The 18,155-nt window shown below is 41.2% G+C and overlaps 1 protein-coding gene across 2 annotated transcripts in view; it reads right to left on the reverse strand.

Annotated features, from left to right (window-relative positions):
- EPG5 (ectopic P-granules 5 autophagy tethering factor) overlaps positions 1 to 2,680 on the reverse strand; it is a 126,935-nt gene extending 124,255 nt beyond the window's left edge. Inside the window, exon 1 of one of the 2 annotated variants that reach the window (XM_030867834.2) lies at positions 2,589 to 2,680. In XM_030867834.2, coding sequence (XP_030723694.2) covers positions 2,589 to 2,657 — 69 coding nt within the window. In that variant the 5' untranslated portion in view covers positions 2,658 to 2,680. Of the gene's footprint in view, positions 1 to 2,546 lie in introns of both variants that reach the window. The other variant, XM_030867833.2, reaches the window with a different exon arrangement.
- Between the last annotated feature and the right edge of the window lie 15,475 nt (positions 2,681 to 18,155).

Consider the following 18,155-nt stretch of genomic DNA (forward strand, 5'->3'; position numbering starts at 1 on the left):
GGTTTGATCAAATACCTCTGGAATTAAGGCCTCTTTATAAATTTTAAAAGATAAAAAATAAATTTATGTGTAGGGAGGTTGCCCACAATGTGTCAATAAAATGAGCAATTGGGGACTTCCCTGGGGGCGCAGTGGTAAAGAATCTGCCTTACAATACAGGGGATGCGGATTCCATCCCTGGTCAAGGAACTAAGATCCCACATGCCACGGGGCAACTAAGCCTGTGCGCCACAACTACTGAGCTCGCAGGCCTCAACTAGAGCCCAGACGCCCTGGAGCCTGTGCACCACAACCACAACTAGAAGAGAGAAAACCCACATGCCACAACTAGGGAGAAGCCTGCACGCCACAATGAAAAGATCCCACACACCTCAGCAAAGATCCCACGTGTCGCAACTAAGACCTGACACAGCCAATAAATAAATAAATAATAAATAAATCTTTAAAAAAAATAAAATGAGCAATTGGGTTTTTTGTTGTTGTTTGTTTGTTTTGCGGTATGCGGGCCTCTCACTGTTGTGGCCTCTCCCGTTGAGGAGCACAGGCTCTGGATGCGCAGGCTCAGCGGCCATGGCTCATGGGCCCAGCCGCTCTGCTGCAGGTGGGACCTTCCCGGATCAGGGCACGAACTCACGTCCACTGCATCGGCAGGCGTACTCTCAGCCACTGCGCCACCAGGGAAGCCCGAGCAATTGGCTTTTCATGATGGATTTAAGTTTGATTTTTAATTTTTTATTTTAGGAAATCTGTTCTAAACAAAATAACAGAGCCTCCCTGGTGGCGCAGTGGTTGAGAATCTGCCTGCCAATGCAGGGGACACGGGTTCGAGCCCTGGTCTGGGAAGATCCCACATGCCACGGAGCAACTAAGCCCGTGCGCCACAGCTACTGAGCCTGCGCGACTGGAGCCTGTGCTCCGCAACAAGAGAAGGCCGCGACAGTGAGAGGCCCTCGCACCGTGATGAAGAGGGGTCCCCGCTCGCCGCAACTAGAGAAAGCCCTCACACAGAAACGAAGACCCAACACAGCCAAAAATAAATAAACAAATAAATTTATTTAAAAAAAAAACACAAAATAACAGAGAATCCTCTTAACTGACCATTTTTAAGTATTTATAACATTCTATCTATAGATACACATAGATATGTAGAACAATTATTAAGCTACTGGACCGAGAATTACGATTTTGGGCTTTAACTTGAGTCTCTTACTAACTGCATGACTTCTGGCTTATCATTTAACTTATCTAGGCTTCAGTTTCATCATTCATTTTGAAAAAAAAAACCCTACAGATTGAGAATTAAGATTCTGCTCTCTACAGATGGATGTTTACATGTTATACACTACTGTATTCTAGGTTCAGGGACCTTATGCATGGCTGACCAATGGCTTTTTACTTCCTCCTCTATTTAGATAGTCCTTTACCAGCCCAATACAATGCAAAATTACTTCTCTTAAAAATGTTTCTGAAATTAGTAGCAAAATGGCTTTCTCCCCAGAGTAATTCCTCACAGACCTGGGTACACTGATGCACATAACTCCACTACAGTTTTTTTTTTTTAAGGCACCATAATGAAAGGGATCTACATAAGTCATTTACAGCTTATTAAATATGGTAGCTTTGAACACCAGTCTCCTGCTAAAATCTTGTTCTCATGAGAAAATCCTATTTTCGTATCATTTTTAAGTTACATCTGCTCTGGAACATCACCTACTTGTAGGAAAGGAAATTTCCTTTTTAATACCACCTTCATTATTTCCTTAATATAAATCCAGTTTCAGGTAAGCCAAAATTATATATGTCCAGCTATCCATGGGCAGCATTTAATCTGTTCACTGTAAAATAAATGTCATTTCAGAAAACATATGGGTACGAAATGAAAGCCCAGACTGCGCCTGCAAACAAGACAAATCAACTTTAAATCACACCAATACCACACGTTAGTATAATCCAGGAAACCCAGAAAATTCAGATCTGTCCCTGCTGTATGAGTCCCGCTCTGGTTTAATTTCTGGTCATTCGTGCCCCATCATAAACAACCAAGATAATGAGAAATAAACAGCAGCAGCACCACTGTCATCTTGAATTTTTAAACTGAAAAGGCACATCACCACAGCCTACTTTCTGTCTCTATCTGCAAAGCTCTTCCAAAGGATACATTCTTGAGTGGAGGAGGGGTCCCTTCCCTCTTTATGGGAAGAGGGACTGAAAATGTTCACAGATTATAAAGGAGAAAAAGAGAGTTAAAGATGAGACTGGGAAGAGAAAAGCTGCTTCACGATAGGAATCTAGACCCGGGTGAGGAAAATCAAGAAAGGAGCAGAAAAGGAAGAGCCTAGTGAGGTCACAGGAGGAACAAGAAAAAAAAAAGGGCTCCTGACAAAGTCCGGCAGAGGAACGTGAAGGAGGCACAGAGGAACAAGTCTGGTGTCAATGGGTGGGGGGATCAAATACGGGGAGGTGAGGACAGAGGATGAGAAGGGCTCAGGGGACGGAGGGCTCAGAGTGGGCTGGAGAAGCCGAAGAGAAGAAAAAACACAGCGCACCTGCCAGGGCCTGGCGAGGATGGGATGGTCGGGTTCCCTCACCTTGGTTTTAGTCCGGCTGGCCTTGGCCTTGGCCCTGGCCCGGCGCGGGGGCCTCACCGCCTCGGCCATAGACCCTGCGATGGCAACGTCGCCACTTGTTTTTGTCAAAACTCTGCGCTTTCCACAACCTGCTCAGTTCCGGCCTCCGGGCTGTCACGTGATCGAATCTCCACCACTCCCGGGGGAGGGGCGGCAACTCGGAGCCTCTACCGGCAGCAAAGTAGGACAAACCACTCCGGGAGCCCTTTTCACTGGAGGATGGTGGCCCCGCCCCCTTACGTCCAGGCCCCACCCCCTGACCCCGGCAAGCGCGCCTGGCTCCGGCCACGCTCGCCAATGGCTTGGAGTCGTCTTGGGTCCCGGCGTTACTTCCCGAACTGAGATCACGTCCTTCTCGCTGGCTCCGGCGAGCCGCACTCGGTCTAGGCTCCGGGAGCTCTCGCACACCTCACCCACGTTGACTTAAAGGAGTCCGGGGAGAGTGCTTGTCAGTCTTGTTTTGACCCTTAGATAACCAGAACCGGTCAACCTAAATCTCTGTTTTGCACTCGAGAGCTTTGCTGCCTATCCAGTTGTGCGCTTTAGTTTCATCCTGTGTAAAGGGGAAAGATGATACTTGCCTTTTCCAGTATAGTGAAGATTAAATGGACTAATCGTCAAAGGTGCCTGGTAGCCGCGAGCGTATCTGTAAATGGTAGTTATTTTCATACTGTCCAAATTCCCAGGCAGCAGAGACATCTGCGCCCAAGAGGGCAGACAAAAAAGCAAAAAGACAAGACCCATAAAAGTATTTTTCATGTAGATTTTACACACCTTCATTTAAAAATTCCAGATGTGAAAACTTGGCTCCATCTCCCTTTCCCAGCTCTACAATTTTTTTTCCAAAGCACTTAGTACCTCTTAAAATACTATTATAATTTGCTTTTATGTTTGTGTCTGTCAACCTGGCTAGAATGTAAGATCCTTAAGGGCAGGGGTCTTTGTTTTGTTCCCTGAGGCATCCCAAGAGCCTTCTAGAACACTAGCCTGTAAGTGGTAGGCTCAATAAATTTTTGATGAATCAAATGTATGTGAGTTTTGTCTGATGGTGGGATAAAATAGTTGAGATGGAGGGGGGCCAGTGGGGAGACTATCCAAGAATAAGGCATGAAAAATGGAAAGGACTTCAGAGATGGAGTCTTCACAGTGTCTTATTTATGAGCTAACTGAGCATATAAAATACAGTTGTAGGGAGGAAGGGAGACGTAAGAGGGAAGAGATATGGGAACATATGTATATGTATAACTGATTCACTTTGTTATAAAGCAGAAACTAACACACCATTGTAAAGCAATTATACTCCAATAAAGATGTAAAAAAATAAAAGAATATATGGTAAAAATGATGCAAGGGAGACATAGCCTGGGGAAATAACTGCATTCTGGAAGTCTCAATTATGGGTAGGCATATATTTATATTCTTCAATCTTAGGGAAATAAGATAATTGCAGAAAACTACTTCTTTCTAAAAATCTGCTGTGTCCTTATGTATAGATGTCTTATAGCGTTCATACAATATATTTTTAACTGATGATGTCTATAATCATGCTTCTTTCATGAAGGCACCTATAACTCCAATTCTGACACTGCTCAAAATAAAGGTTTGTCATTATTTAAAGCTCACGAAGTGCATACCCACAGAATTGCATGATTTAGTTTAGAAGTACATTTAACTTCCCCGCAAAAGGCCATTTTGATGGCATTATGTTGATATCAATTAGCGTTTCAGGGGGTGAGGAAATGATACCTTTAATCTCTATTCCTAAAAAGTCAGTCAGTGACCTAGACTGATCGAGGTTTGAGAAGATTGGCTTGTAGGTATCATAAAATCTTTTATCAGAGATAAAAATCCAGAAAAAAAATATACAGTTGTAAGCAGATAGGGTAGGGGCGTCCCCCAGAGAAAGAGAACCAGGCATGGCTTACTTGACATAAGAGAGCCATTTAATTTTTTTAAACTTTTATATCAACTTTTTTTTTGCGGGGGGTGGGGGGGGCAGGTGAGGGGGTAACTTAATCAGCATTATACTTTATTCATGTTATTTAGAGAAGCCATTTTAGACCTAACCCATTTTGTAATGTAAGCCTGGCCACAGTGCTGGCCTTTGAACAGGTCTCAGTAGTAATGATCTAAGGGAACAAAGGAACAAAGGACTGTTACCAGGCAAGAAAAGTAACAATAGCACAGATAACAAATCAGCTGTAAAGACTCCCAGTTCTGTTTCAAAGGTAAAGATTAGCCTGAAGCACTTTCTTCAGCTGTTTTGCAGAATTTAAACACTCCCCAACCCTGGCCCCAGCGCTCAACCACCAGATCAACTGGAACCTAAGTGATGATGATGTTGACCTTTTCTGACCCTTCTGACTTCAGTCACCTAAAGTTTGGAATCTGTTTACTTTTGCCCCAGTTTAATGTTGAATTCTCCTCTTCTCAAGCCCCTTCATGAATATCCCTTAGCTTAAAATTTCCCCAGTTTTGCTGTTTGGGGAGACACTGCTTTGAGAAAGTTCCCCAGTGTTCTCCTTACTGGCTGCAAGTAATAAATCCTTCTGTCTCCCGATCTCTGGCTTGGTTGTGTCTTTTGGCTCAACACCCACCAAGAGGCAAACCCAGTTTTCCAGTAACACAGTTTCACGTATTTTGATCCCAAATCCTCAACAACAACAAAATAGTTATCCAGCTACTCAGGTTACTGAACCAAACTTGGGTCTGCTCACCCAACACACAGCAAAGCCAATCTACTGACACTCAGTTGTGGTGAAGGTAGGTACAGTGTTTATTGCAGGGCCAAACAAGGAGAACAGGCAGCTCATGCTCAAAAGACCCAAAATCCGCAATGACTTTTAGGGGAGGGTTTTTTTTTTAAATAAATTTATTTTACTTATTTATTTACTTTGGCTGTGTTGGGTCTTCGTTGCTGCACGCAGGCTCTCTCTAGTTGTGGCAAGCAGGGCTACTCTTGGTTGCAGTGCACGGGCTTCTCATTGAGGTGGCTTCTCTTGTTGTGGAGCATGGGCTGTAGGCGTGCAGGCTTCAGTAGTTGTGGCTCGCGGGCTTAGAGCACAGGTTCAGTAGTTGTGGCACACAGGCTTAGTTGCTCCGCAGCATGTGGGATCTTCCCAAACCAGGGCTTGAACCCCTGTCCCCTGCACTGGCAGGCAGATTCCTAACCACTGTGCCACCAGGGAAGTCCTAGGGGAGGGTTTTTTAAAACAGTGTGAGGGTACATGATCAGTACATGCTCAGTTATCTGATTGGTTGATGGTGAGGTAACAAGGTGATGTTGTTTCAGGCATCTTAATTATCAGTTTTCTGGTTCCAGCTGGTCTGGGGTCTCCGTGCTGGTGGTCAACATGCAGTCACCATCTTCCATCTGGTGGGGGTTTTAGTGTCTGTAAAACAACTCAAGGATATGGCCTCAGCCTTGTCTTGCTAGACTGCTTTCCTTTGTTTTTACAGTTTTTCACTTCTCTGATTAAATTTGCTCTTTGAAACTCAGGGAAGGCTTAGGAGGCTAAAGTTTTTCTACAAACAAGGGCAAGAGACACTGGGGAAGGGGGGAAGGAGGAGGTTCTGTTCCCAGGAAAACCCCACAGGGTCCTCCTCGATTTCACTCAGAATGTACCTGCATTTTGTATACCCTGGTGTGTGTGTGCATATAAATGTATATAAGATTATCATGAGCAAGACTTGGCAAATATGAACAAAGTCTTTATACCACCATTACTATCCATAACTTTTGCTGGTATTTTTCCCAGTCTGGAATACTCTCTGGCCTCTACCAATTCAAATCCTTTTTGGCCTTCAGAGTTCTTCATGTGCCAGTCACTACTTAGCAAAACAGAATTGGCCCTACCTCCACTTCCCATGGTTTACAGCTTAGTTGAGATGCAGACACAATGGATAGATAAGTTGCAATAAATATCACAGCCTATGGGGAAAAGGAGGCATACTTTATAAACTGAAATTGTTAGACCTTAGCAGAATAGTGTAAATAGTTAGGTTTATTGTTCAGTTTGGTCAAAAGAAGAAATTTAAATATATTAAATTTAATACTGCAGTTTAAAACATTTGATGGAATTTAAGTTGTAAATGGAATCAATTGTTTAAGGAGGTTTGGTCTATTGAATTTGAGTTGACCAAATGTTAAAGATCCCCCTCGAAAGTGGTTATTTAAATTTATAAATAGAATGTTGAGATTTATAAAGATAACTTGAAGACTTAAGAAAAACTAAATTTTAAAATGTGTGTGAATTTAATAAATTGAAGATTAATTTTAAAATAATTAATTCAAAAGATTAATTCCAAAAAAACAAAGTAATGACAGATGTCTTTTCTATACATAAATTCTATCTGCAGAAACTCTAAAAAAATTCACAGTGTCAGCAAGCAAGGTTAATCACTGGTTAATTAGCAGTGAAGGGTTTGCTACTACTGAGCCCTGGGCAGTAATAGTCAGCATTTCCTGAGCCCTCACTATCAGCCAAAAACCGTTCTGAGTACTTTTCACATAATGACTAATTTGATTCTCATAACAACCCTACAAGGTCAATAATTTCATTGTTCTCATATTACAGACCAGGACAAAGACTCAGAGAGGTTGAATTATTTGCCTAAGCTCACACAGACAGTAAATGGTGGAGCTAGGATTTGAACCAATGCAGTTGTACAGTATAAATGGACTTTTAAGATAGAAAGCCCATGCTTGCTTTCTCCATGTTTACAATACTTTATACTCACACACTGGGGCCAAGATGAATATCAGAAATATTTCATTTAAAAGTTAGTGGATTGGGACTTCCCTGGTGGTCCAATGGTTAAGAATCCACCTTCCAATGCAGGGGACATGGAATTTGATCCCTGGTTGGGGCACTAAGATCCCATATGCTGCAGGGCAACTAAGTCCATGCACTCTAGAGCCCGCGTGCCACAACTACTGAGCCCATGCGCTCTGGAGCCTGCACACCACAACTAGAGAGAAGCCCACACGCCCCAACGAACGATCCTGCGTGCCACAACTAAGACCTGACGCAGCTAAATAAATAAATATTTTTTTAAAAAGTTACTGGATGATTCATAAAAATCACAGTGCCGACTTTTGGGGATTTGGTTTACATAATTTTTCTTTCCTTCAAACATTTCTATGATACTTTTATAATATTCTTAAGTGTGTCTGCAAACAACATAGAAGTACACATGATAAAAAGTTAAAACTCCTCTCCCTACGGTTAGCCATTGTTAACAGTTCAGTGTGCACCCTTTCAGACTTTTCCTACCCATGTACAAATATCACACTCTTACATACTCAGTGTCTAGGTACAGATTGCCTGTGTCCTGTTTTTTAAAATTAATTTATTTATTTTGCTGCGTTGGGTCTTCATTGCTGCACGTGGGCTTTGTCTTGTTACAGCGAGCGGGGGCTACTCTTCGTTGCAGTGCACAGTTTTCTCATTGCAGTGGCTTCTCTTGTTGCAGAACACGGGCTCTAGGCGTGCAGGCCCAGTAGTTTTGGTGCGTGGGCTCAGTAGTTGGGGTACACAGGCTTTGTTGCTCGGCAGCATATGGGATCTTCCCAGACCAGGACTCAAACCTGTGTCCCCTGCATTGGCAGGTGGATTCTTAACCATTGCGCCACCAGGGAAGTCCCTGCCTGTGTCCTTTTAATTTGTAAAATCTTGGAGATAATTCCTTGTAAAGACAGATAACTCTAACTTCATTTTTCCCTTAATTAATTAAATATTCCATAACTTTATTTAAACAGACTTCTGAGGCCAATAAATTTTTTCCAATTTTTCACTATTTGAAAACAATGCTTACAAGTGACCATGCTTACATGTTTTTGTGCATCAGTACGTCCATAAGATGGATGCCTAGATGAGAAATTGCTGATCAGAAAGACATTCTCATTTAAAATTTTAATAAATATTTATCAAATTTCCCTCCAATGGATTATTAATTTTCACTGCAGCATTAAGAATTTAAAATAATTTTTCATCTCCTAAAAAAAAATTTAAAAAATCAATTAAAAACAAGAACCAGGCATTCATAAAAGGAGTATAATTCATGTATTATATTATGGCATTCCAAAATTTAATATGACTCTCATTCCTAAATCAGCCAGAATCTAGAACAGTGTTTGCCATAACAGGGGTGAAAACCCCTTGGGTAAACCTTTCTTAAACTTCCTTACAAAATTAGATTCCAGAGTCTCTGTTGCCATCTGGTGGCAATTCTCTATTGGCGAACCCTCCTCTGACAAGATTTCAGAGAAGTGGTTCTTTCTAAAACAATTACTTCCTGTATGTCACTCTGTACAAAACATTAATTATTTCATCATTCATGATTACTAAATGCATTTTTAATTATAAATAAATCATGTTGGACTTCCCTGGTGGCACAGTGGATAAGAATCCGCCTGCCAATGCAGGGGACATGGGTTCGATCCCTGGTCTGGGAAGAGCCCATATGCCGTGGACCAACTAAGCCCATGCGCAACAACTACTGAGCCTGCGCTCTAGAGCCAGCGAGGCACAACTACTGAAGCCCGTGCGCCTAGAGCCCATGCTCCACAGCAAGAGAAGCCACCTCAATGAGAAGCCCACTCACTGCAACAAAGAGTAGCCCCTGCTCGCCACAGCTAAAGCCTGCACAGCAAAAAGACCCAACACAGCCAAAAATAAATAAAATTTTTAAAAATTAAATAATTAAAAATTAATTAAAGAAATAAATAAATCATGTTACTTCTAAATTATTTCAGTTTTTTGAGACAATTAGCCAGCAGTGCAAATAAATACCAAAACTATCCAGCCACATCTTTTTTTCCCAGCCACATTTTTTAAAAAGACTCTTGTATATGGGCTTCCCTGGTGGTGCAGTGGTTGGGGGTCTGCCTGCCGATGCAGGGGACGCGGGTTCGTGCCCCAGTGTGGGAAGATCCCACGTGCCGCTGAGCGGCTGGGCCCGTGAGCCATGGCCGCTGTGCCTGCACGTCTGGAGCCTGTGCTCCGCAGCGGGAGAGGCCACAACAGTGAGAGGCCCGCGTGCAGCAAAAAAAAAAAAAAAAAAAAGACTCTTGTATAGATGAGGTCTCTTCTGTTAAAAGATTTTTGCTTCCACAGGAAGCAAAACATATAAAACATCTTTTTTTCTATTAGTTACCCTCTCATAATCTTCCTCACTAAAAAAAAAAAAAAAAAGTTTAAATAAGTCATAGAAACAGTTACTTGCACCCCCAAAGTATCAGACACTGCAGGTGTCCCACTCAAATCCCCTTGGCACTTAACTTTTCTGAGTATGCAGACCCAAATTCCAACTACTATCACCTCTTTGCCTCAGACATCCCTTTAGCCACATGTATGACAGGCTGAAAGTACCAGGGAAATAACATATTTTCCTAAACCAAAAACAACCCTCAACCAGGAACAGATATATAAATTGGCATATAAAGACACAGATTGAATTATATCCCCCAAAATTCACATGTTGAAGTCCTAAGGCCCAGTAATTCAGAATGTGACCCACATGTTGAAGTCCTAAGGCCCAGTAATTCAGAATGTGACCCTATTTGGAGATAGGATGTTTACAGAGGTAATTAAGTTAAAATGAGGTCATTAGGGTGGGCCCTCACCCAATATGATTGGCCCCCTTATAAAATGGGGGTATTTGGACACAGGGACACACATCTACAAGACAAGGAGAGAGGCCTGGAACACCTCCTTCCTTCACAGCCCTCAGAAGGAATCAACAAGGCTGGCACCTTGACTCTTGCCTTCTGGCCTCCATAGCTGTGAGACAATACATTTTTGTTATTTGAGCCACTCAGTCTGTGGTACTTTATTATAGCAATTTCAGCCAACTAATACAAATGCCCAGCTCCCTCACCTCTCAGTGGAATAACTCTGAGATACATGTTTGGTGCTATTTCCTAGAGTACCCAGTGGGTTTCAGCTCGTTTCCCCACTATGGCAACTGGCTTGATAACACACTCTTTATTCACTTCCTTCTCTTGCCTTTTTCACTTCCCATTTTACTGGTGTGTTTCCTGGGTTCACCTCCTGCATAAACTACTTGATCTCAAATCCCTGTCTCTGGCCTCCTTCTGGGGAAACCCAAACTACGACAGTATCAGAAAGGGTATTCAGATGTCAGGATGGGATTTTAGAATTAGAGCCCTTCCCAGCCAGATGGCAACAAGGATCTCACCACTTGTGGAAGTAGAACGGTGATAACCTCTGAGCTGAAGCATCACAATTATCGGAGGCCTCATCTGTGGTGAATTAGGATGAATTAAGGTAAATTTGAGAGATATGGGGTCAAAGGTAGTTACAAGGGCCATAGGGTAGGTTGGTTGTTATGACTGCTGTTGGCACACTGGGAAAAATTATAAACTCAGGTCAGTAGGGACTAATAAAAAAGCCAAAAGGTCTCTATGGTAGCATTTCAAGAGATACATTTTGTAAAATTATAAAGGAAACATGAACAAAAGACAATGTTACTACTAAACTATTTTAGCTTTCTTCAGACCCCCTGAGTCAGGCAGGCACATCAGCGATCCATCATACAATGGAATTGGTACATTCTGGAAAAAATGGGGCAAAGCCAGAGAGCCAAATATGTCACACAGAAAGGCAATGCAGACATCTCCATCACCTCCCTCATTGCACCTATGCCTCTCCTTCAGCTCAGACCTGTGGCCTCAGAGGAAGTTTGCTTCAACCCAGTTGGTGGAGAAGAGCAAAAAAATTCAGATCTGATTCAAAAATAGGTCAGTTCTATATGTTAATTTTTGTTAGTCTTTATGTAGGTTGCTGCCACACTACCGCCCCACTTAGAAGTGACCGTGAAAACCCACGGTGAAGAAAAATACTCCCAGTGGATAGCACATCAAGTAACACAGCTGGTCATCAACTTGGCGTGAAGGGAGCTGTAGCCCAAGGTAAGTATATTCATAGACTCCTGGGCAGTGGTGCATGACTTGACTAGTTGATCAGGGAACAAGATTAGAAGACTGAAGATAATGGAATGGGCAACAAAATGTGTAAATGTATGTGTCTTACATCAGTGCCTGCAAGAGAGTACCCATCAAAGAGGAGATGCAGAACAACCAGGTGGCTTGGATGACACGTCCAGTGGCTTCCAGCCAGCCTCTGTCCTAGGCCACCCAGTGCTTACTCTATGGACTCATGAACAGAGTAGCCATGGTGGCAGGGATGGAGACTCTACAGGGGCCTCCACAGCTTGGTGTCTGACCAGTTATCCCCAGAGGCTGAAGCTGGGCCCTAAATATGCTATTGTCCCCCAAGGAGATCAACTGGCCCCTTGGTGGCAAGCTGATTCCACTGAACTCCTTCCACTCTGGAAGGAGCAGAGATTCATCTCTAATGGAATTAATTCCAAGAAGAGACTCTCCTTTTTTTTGCCAGCAGAGCCTTGGCCAGTAACATCATCCCAGGGCTAACAGTATCTGAGTACCGTTATGAAATTCCACATAACATCACCTTGGACCAGTGTTTATCAAATCACTTTTCATTACCACTCCCCTAAGGAGTCTTTTGAAACATTTTTTTTCCTGATTGACACTCCCGTGAAGTTTTAATACCACAGATAAACTGTATTTCTGTTTATGTGCTTTACATATAGCTGTGCTTTATACATAAGAAGAATAACATTTGTTTTGCCCATCAAGAACCCATTTTCACCCACTTGGGAGCAATACTGCCCCTGTTGAGAATGCATGCCTTACACTAAGAGCTTCACTTTACAGTGAAGGTGGTACAACAGTGGGCAAATGTCCATGTGCTCCACTTTGCCTGCCATACACCACATCACCTAGAAGCTGCAGTCCTGATAGAATGTCAGAATGGCATTTTAAAGGTGGGGCAGCTTGAAGATAACTTGCAGCATTAGGGTGCTGGCCTTAAAAATGAGGTACGGGGTGTTTTTTTGTTTTATTTTTATTTTATTAAAGTATAGTTGATTTACAATGTTGTGTTTAATTTCTGTTGTACAGCAAAGTGACTCAGTTATACATATATATATATATTATTTTTCATGATGGTTTATCACAGGATATTGAATATAGCTCCCTGTGCTATACAGTAGCACCATGTTGCTTATCCATCCTATACATAATAGTTTACATCTGCTAATCCCAAACTTCCAATCCTTCCCTCCCCGACACCCCCCTCCCCCCTTGGCAACCAAAAGTCTGTTCTCTATATCTGTGAGTCTGTTTTTGTTTTGTAGATATGTTCATTTGTGTCATATCTTAGATTCCATATATAAGTGCTTCCACATATGGTATTTGTCTTTCTCTTTCTGACTTACTTTGCTTAGTATGATAATCTCTAGGTCCATCCATGTTGCTGCGGATGGCATTATTTCATTCTCTTTAATGGCTGAGTAATATTCCATTGTGTGTGTGTGTGTCTGTGTGTGTGTGTGTGTGTGTGTGTGTGTGTGTGTGTATATATATATACACACACATATATATATATATATATATCACATTTTCTTTATCCGTTCGTCTGCTGATGGACACCTAGGTTGTTTCTATGTCTTGGCTATAGCAAATATTGTTCCTATAAACATAGGGGTGCATGTATCTTTTTGAATTATAGTTTTGTCTCTGTATATGACCAGGAGTGGAATTGCTGGATCATATGGCAACTCTATTTTTAGCTTTTTGAGGAACCTCCTTATTGTTTTCCATAGTGGCTGCACCAATTTACATTCCCACCAACAGTGTAGAAGGGTTCCTTTTTCTCCACACCCTCTCCAGTGTTTATTATTTGTAGACTTTTTTTTTTAATTGGGGTATAGTTGTTTTACAATGTTGTTAGTTTCTACTGGCGAAGTAGAGTTCCCTGTGCTATACAGCAGGTTCTCATTAGTTATTTTATACATATTTGTGTATATATGTCGATCCCAATCTCGCAATTCATCCCACCCCCCCTTTCCCCCTTGGTGTCCATATGTTTGTTCTCTACATCTGTGTCTCTATTTCTGCCTTGCAAACTGGTTCATCTGTACCATTTTTCTAGATTCCACATATATGCGTTAATATACAGTACTTGTTTTTCTCTTTATGACTTACTTCACTCTGTCTGACAGTCTTATTATTTGTAGACTTCTTTTCTTTTTTTGCTGTGAGTTTGTCATATATGGCCTTTATTATGTTGAGGTAGGTTCCCTCTATGCCCACTTTTTGGAGAGTTTTTATCATAAATCGGTGTTGAATTTTGTCAACAGCTTTTTCTGCATCTATTGAGATGATCATATGTTTTTTTTTATTCTTCAATTTGTTAATATGGTGTATCACATTGATTGATTTGAGTATATTGAAGGATCCTTGCATCCCTGGGATAAATCCCACTTGATCATGGTATATGATCCTTTTAATGTGTTCTTGGATTCTGTTTGCTAGTATTTTGTTGAGGATTTTTGCATCTATATTCATCAGTGATATTGGTTTGTAATTTTCATTTTCTGCAGTATCTTTGTCTGGTTTTGGTATCAGGGTGATGGCGGCCTCATAGAATGAGTTTGGGAGTGTTCCTTCCTCTGCAATTTTTTGGAAGAGTTTGAGAAGGATGGGTGTTAGCTCTTCTCTAAATGTTTGATAGAATTCACCTGTGAAGCCACGTGGTCATGGACTTTTGTTTGTTGGAAGATTTTCAATCACAGCTTCAATTTCATTACTTGTGATTGGTCGTTCAGATTTTCTTTCACTTCCTGGTTCAGTGTTGGAAGGTTATACCTTTCTAAGAATTTGTCCATTTCTTCCAGGTTGTCCTTTTTATTGGCATAGAGTTGCTTGTAGCAGTCTCTTAGGATGCTTTGTATTTCCGCAGTGTCTGTTGTAACTTCTCTTTTCATTTCTAATTGTATTGATTTGAGTTCTCTCCCTCCTTTTCTTGATGAGTCTGGCTGAAGGTTTATCAATTTTATTTATCTTCTCAAAGAACCAGATTTTAGTTTTACTGATCTTTGCTATTGTTTTCTTTGTTTCTATTTCGTTTATTTCTGCTCTGATCTTTATGATTTCTTTCTCTCTATGAACTTTGGGTTTTGTTTGTTCTTCTTTCTCTAGTCCATTTGAGATTTTTCTTGTTTCTTGAGGTAGGATTTATTGCTACAAACTTCCCTCTTAAAACTGCTTTTGCTGCATCCCATAGGTTTTGGATTGTTGTGTTTTCGTTGTCATTTGTCTCTAAGTACTTTTTGATTTCCTCTTTGTTTTCTTCAGTGACTTCTTGGTTATTTAGTAAGGTATTGTTTAGCCTCCATGTGTTTGTGTTTTTTACATTTTTCCCTGTAATTTATTTCTAATCTCATAGCGTTGTGGTTGGAAAAGATGCTTGATATGATTTCAATTTTCTTAAATTTATTGAGGCTTGATTTGTGACCCAAGATGTGATCTATCCTGGAGAATGTGCTGTTTTCAGATGGAATGTCCCATAAATATCAATTAAATCTATCTGGTCTATTGTGTCATTTGAAGCTTGTGTTTCCTTATTAATTTTCTGTCTGGATGATCTGTCTATTTGTGTAAGTGAGGTATTAAAGTCTCCCACTATTTTTGTGTTACTGTCGATTTCCTCTTTTATAGCTGTTAGCATTTGCCTTATGTATTGAGGTGTTCCTATTTTGGGTGCATATATATTTATAATTGTTATATCTTCTTCTTGGATTGATCCCTTGATCATTATGTAGTGTCCTTCCTTGTCTTTTGTAACATTCTTTATTTTAAAGTCTATTTTATCTGATATAAGTATTGCTACTCTAGCTTTCTTTTGAGTTCCATTTGCATGGAATATCTTTTTCCGTCCCCTCACTTTCTGTATGTGTCCCTAGGTCTGAATTGGGTCTCTTGTAGACAGCATATATATGGGTCTTGTTTCTGTATCCATTCAGCAAGCCTGTGTCTTTTGGTTGGAGCATTTAATCCATTCATATTTAAGTTAATTATTGATATGTATGTTCCTATTATCATTTTCTTGATTGTTTTGGGTTTGCTTTTGTAGGCTCTTTTATTCTCTTGTGTTTCCCACTCAGAGAAATTCCTTTAGCATTTGTTGTAGAGCTGGTTTGGTGGTGCTGAATTCTCTTAGTTTTTGCTTGTCTGTAAAGCTTTTGATTTCTCTGTCAAATCTGAATGAGATTCTTGCCGGGTAGAGTAATCTTGGTTGTAGGTTCTTCCCTTTCATCACCTTAAATATATCATGCCACTCCCTTCTGGCTTGTAGAGTTTCTGCTGAGAAATCAGCTGTTAACCTTTTGGGAGTTCCCTTGTATGTTATTCATCATTTTTCCCTTGATGCTTTCAATAATTTTTCTTTGTCTTTCATTTTTGCAAATTTGATTAATATGTGTCTCAGTGTGTTTCTCCTTGGGTTTATCCTGTATGGGACTTGCTGTGCTTACTGGACTTGGGTGGCTATTTTCCTTTCCCATGTTAGGGAAGTTTTCGACTATAATCTCTTCAAATATTTTCTCGGGTCCTTTCTCTCTCTCTTCTCCTTCTGGGACCCCTATAATGCGAATGTTGTTGCATTTAATGTTGCCCCAGAGGTCGCTTAGGCTGTCTTCATTTCTTTTCATTCTTTTTTCTTTATTCTGTTCCATGGCAGTAAACTCCACCATTCTGTCTTCCAGGTCACTTATCCGTTCTTCTGTCTCAGTTATTCTGCTATTGATTCCTTCTAGTGTAATTTTCATTTCAGTTATTGTATTGTTCATCTGTTTGTTTGTTCTTTCATTCTTCTAGGACTTTGTTAAACATTTCTGGCATCTTCTCGATCTTTGCCTCCATTCTTTTTCCGAGGTCCTGGATCATCTTCACTATCATTATTCTGAATTCTTTTTCTGGAAGGTTGCCTATCTCCATTTCATTTAGTTGTTTATCTGGAGGTTTATCTTGTTCCTTCAACTGGTACATAGTCCTCTGCCTTTTCATTTTGTCTATCTTTGTATGAATGTGGTTTTCATTTCACAGGCAGCAGGATTGTAGTTCTTCTTGCTTCTGCTGTCTGCCCTCTATTTGTAGACTTTGTAATGATGGCCATTCTAACTGGTGTGAGGTGGTACATCATTGTTGTTTTGGTTTGTTTTTCTCTAATAATTAGCAACGATAAGCATCTTTTCATGTGCCTATTGGCCATCTGTATGTCTTCTTTGGAGAAATGTTTATTTCGGTCTTCTGCCCATTTTTTGATTGGGTTGTTTGTTTTTTTGCTATTGAATTGTAGTAGTTGTTTCTGTGTTTTGGAAATTAAGGCCTTGTCAGTCACATCATTTGCAAATATTTTCTCCTAGCCTGTAGGTTGTCCCTTTGTTTTGTTTATTGGTTCCTTTGCTCTGCAAAAGCTCATAAGTTTGATTAGGTCTCATTTGTTTATTTTTACATTTATTTTTATTGTGAGGTATGGTTTTATATGGTGCTTATATTGTCACAATATGGTACTACATGTTCTGACTTCATAAGATAGAAAACACAGGCCTGGGAACCAAGAGGTAAGACTGGCCTCTGTCACCATAGCTTACACTGACCCACTTGGGGAATTTGTGTCCCCATCCTTTCAACATTACGCTCTGCTGGACCAGAGCACCTGGCTCTAGGTGGTTGGCAGGGGATACATCTATCAATGGTCATAAAAAGAGTTCCACCAAAAGTACAGCTGATACCTGGTCATTTGGGGGTCCTCATGCCAGTAGACCAGCAAGCAAGGAAAGGAGTAACTATCTCGGCAGCACAAGGTGATTACCATGAGGAAAGGTGGGCAAGGAAGAATGTATCTGGAACTCAGGAGTTTCAGTGAGAGGCCTCTTGGTGTTGCCATGCCTGGTAATAAACATAAATTGCCAATTTCAGCAGAATCTGACAAGAGCCTGTTAACCAGGGGCTAAGACCCCTCAGGGATGAGGGTCTGGGTTACCCCACCAGTCAAGCAACCTAGACAAGCAGAAGACTAGCCAATTGTGAAGGGACTATAGAATATGTGTGTATTAGTTTGATGAGGCTGCCATAGCAAAATACCACAGACTGAGTGGCTTAAACAATAGAAATTAATTTTCCTGCAGTTCTAGAGGCTGGAAGTCCAAGATGACAGTGCCAGCAGAATTGGTTTCCTCTGAGGCCTCTCTGGGTTGCAGATGTTCACCCTCTTGCTGCCTCTTCACACTGTCGTCCCTTTGTGCACACTCACTCCCAGTGTCTCTTCTTTTCCTACAAGGACACCAATCACACTGGATCAGAGCCCCACCCCAACGGCCTTACTTCAACTTAATCACCTCTTTAAAGGCCCTATCTCCAAAACGGTCACTGGGGTGCTGAGGACTAGGACTTGAACATATGAATTTGGGGGAATATAACTCACTCCATAACAGGGTGGTAGAGGAAGGAGATGATGAATATCACTTATAGACTCAGGACCATCTGTAGCAGCAGGGACTAGAGCTCGTCCTACTAAATTTCCTGGGGTGTGTGTGTGTGTCTTTTGGAAACTGGGACAAGTGGTGACAGGATGC

Source organism: Globicephala melas, chromosome 13 (genome assembly GCF_963455315.2).
Source record: "Globicephala melas chromosome 13, mGloMel1.2, whole genome shotgun sequence".
Taxonomy (NCBI): domain Eukaryota; kingdom Metazoa; phylum Chordata; class Mammalia; order Artiodactyla; family Delphinidae; genus Globicephala; species Globicephala melas.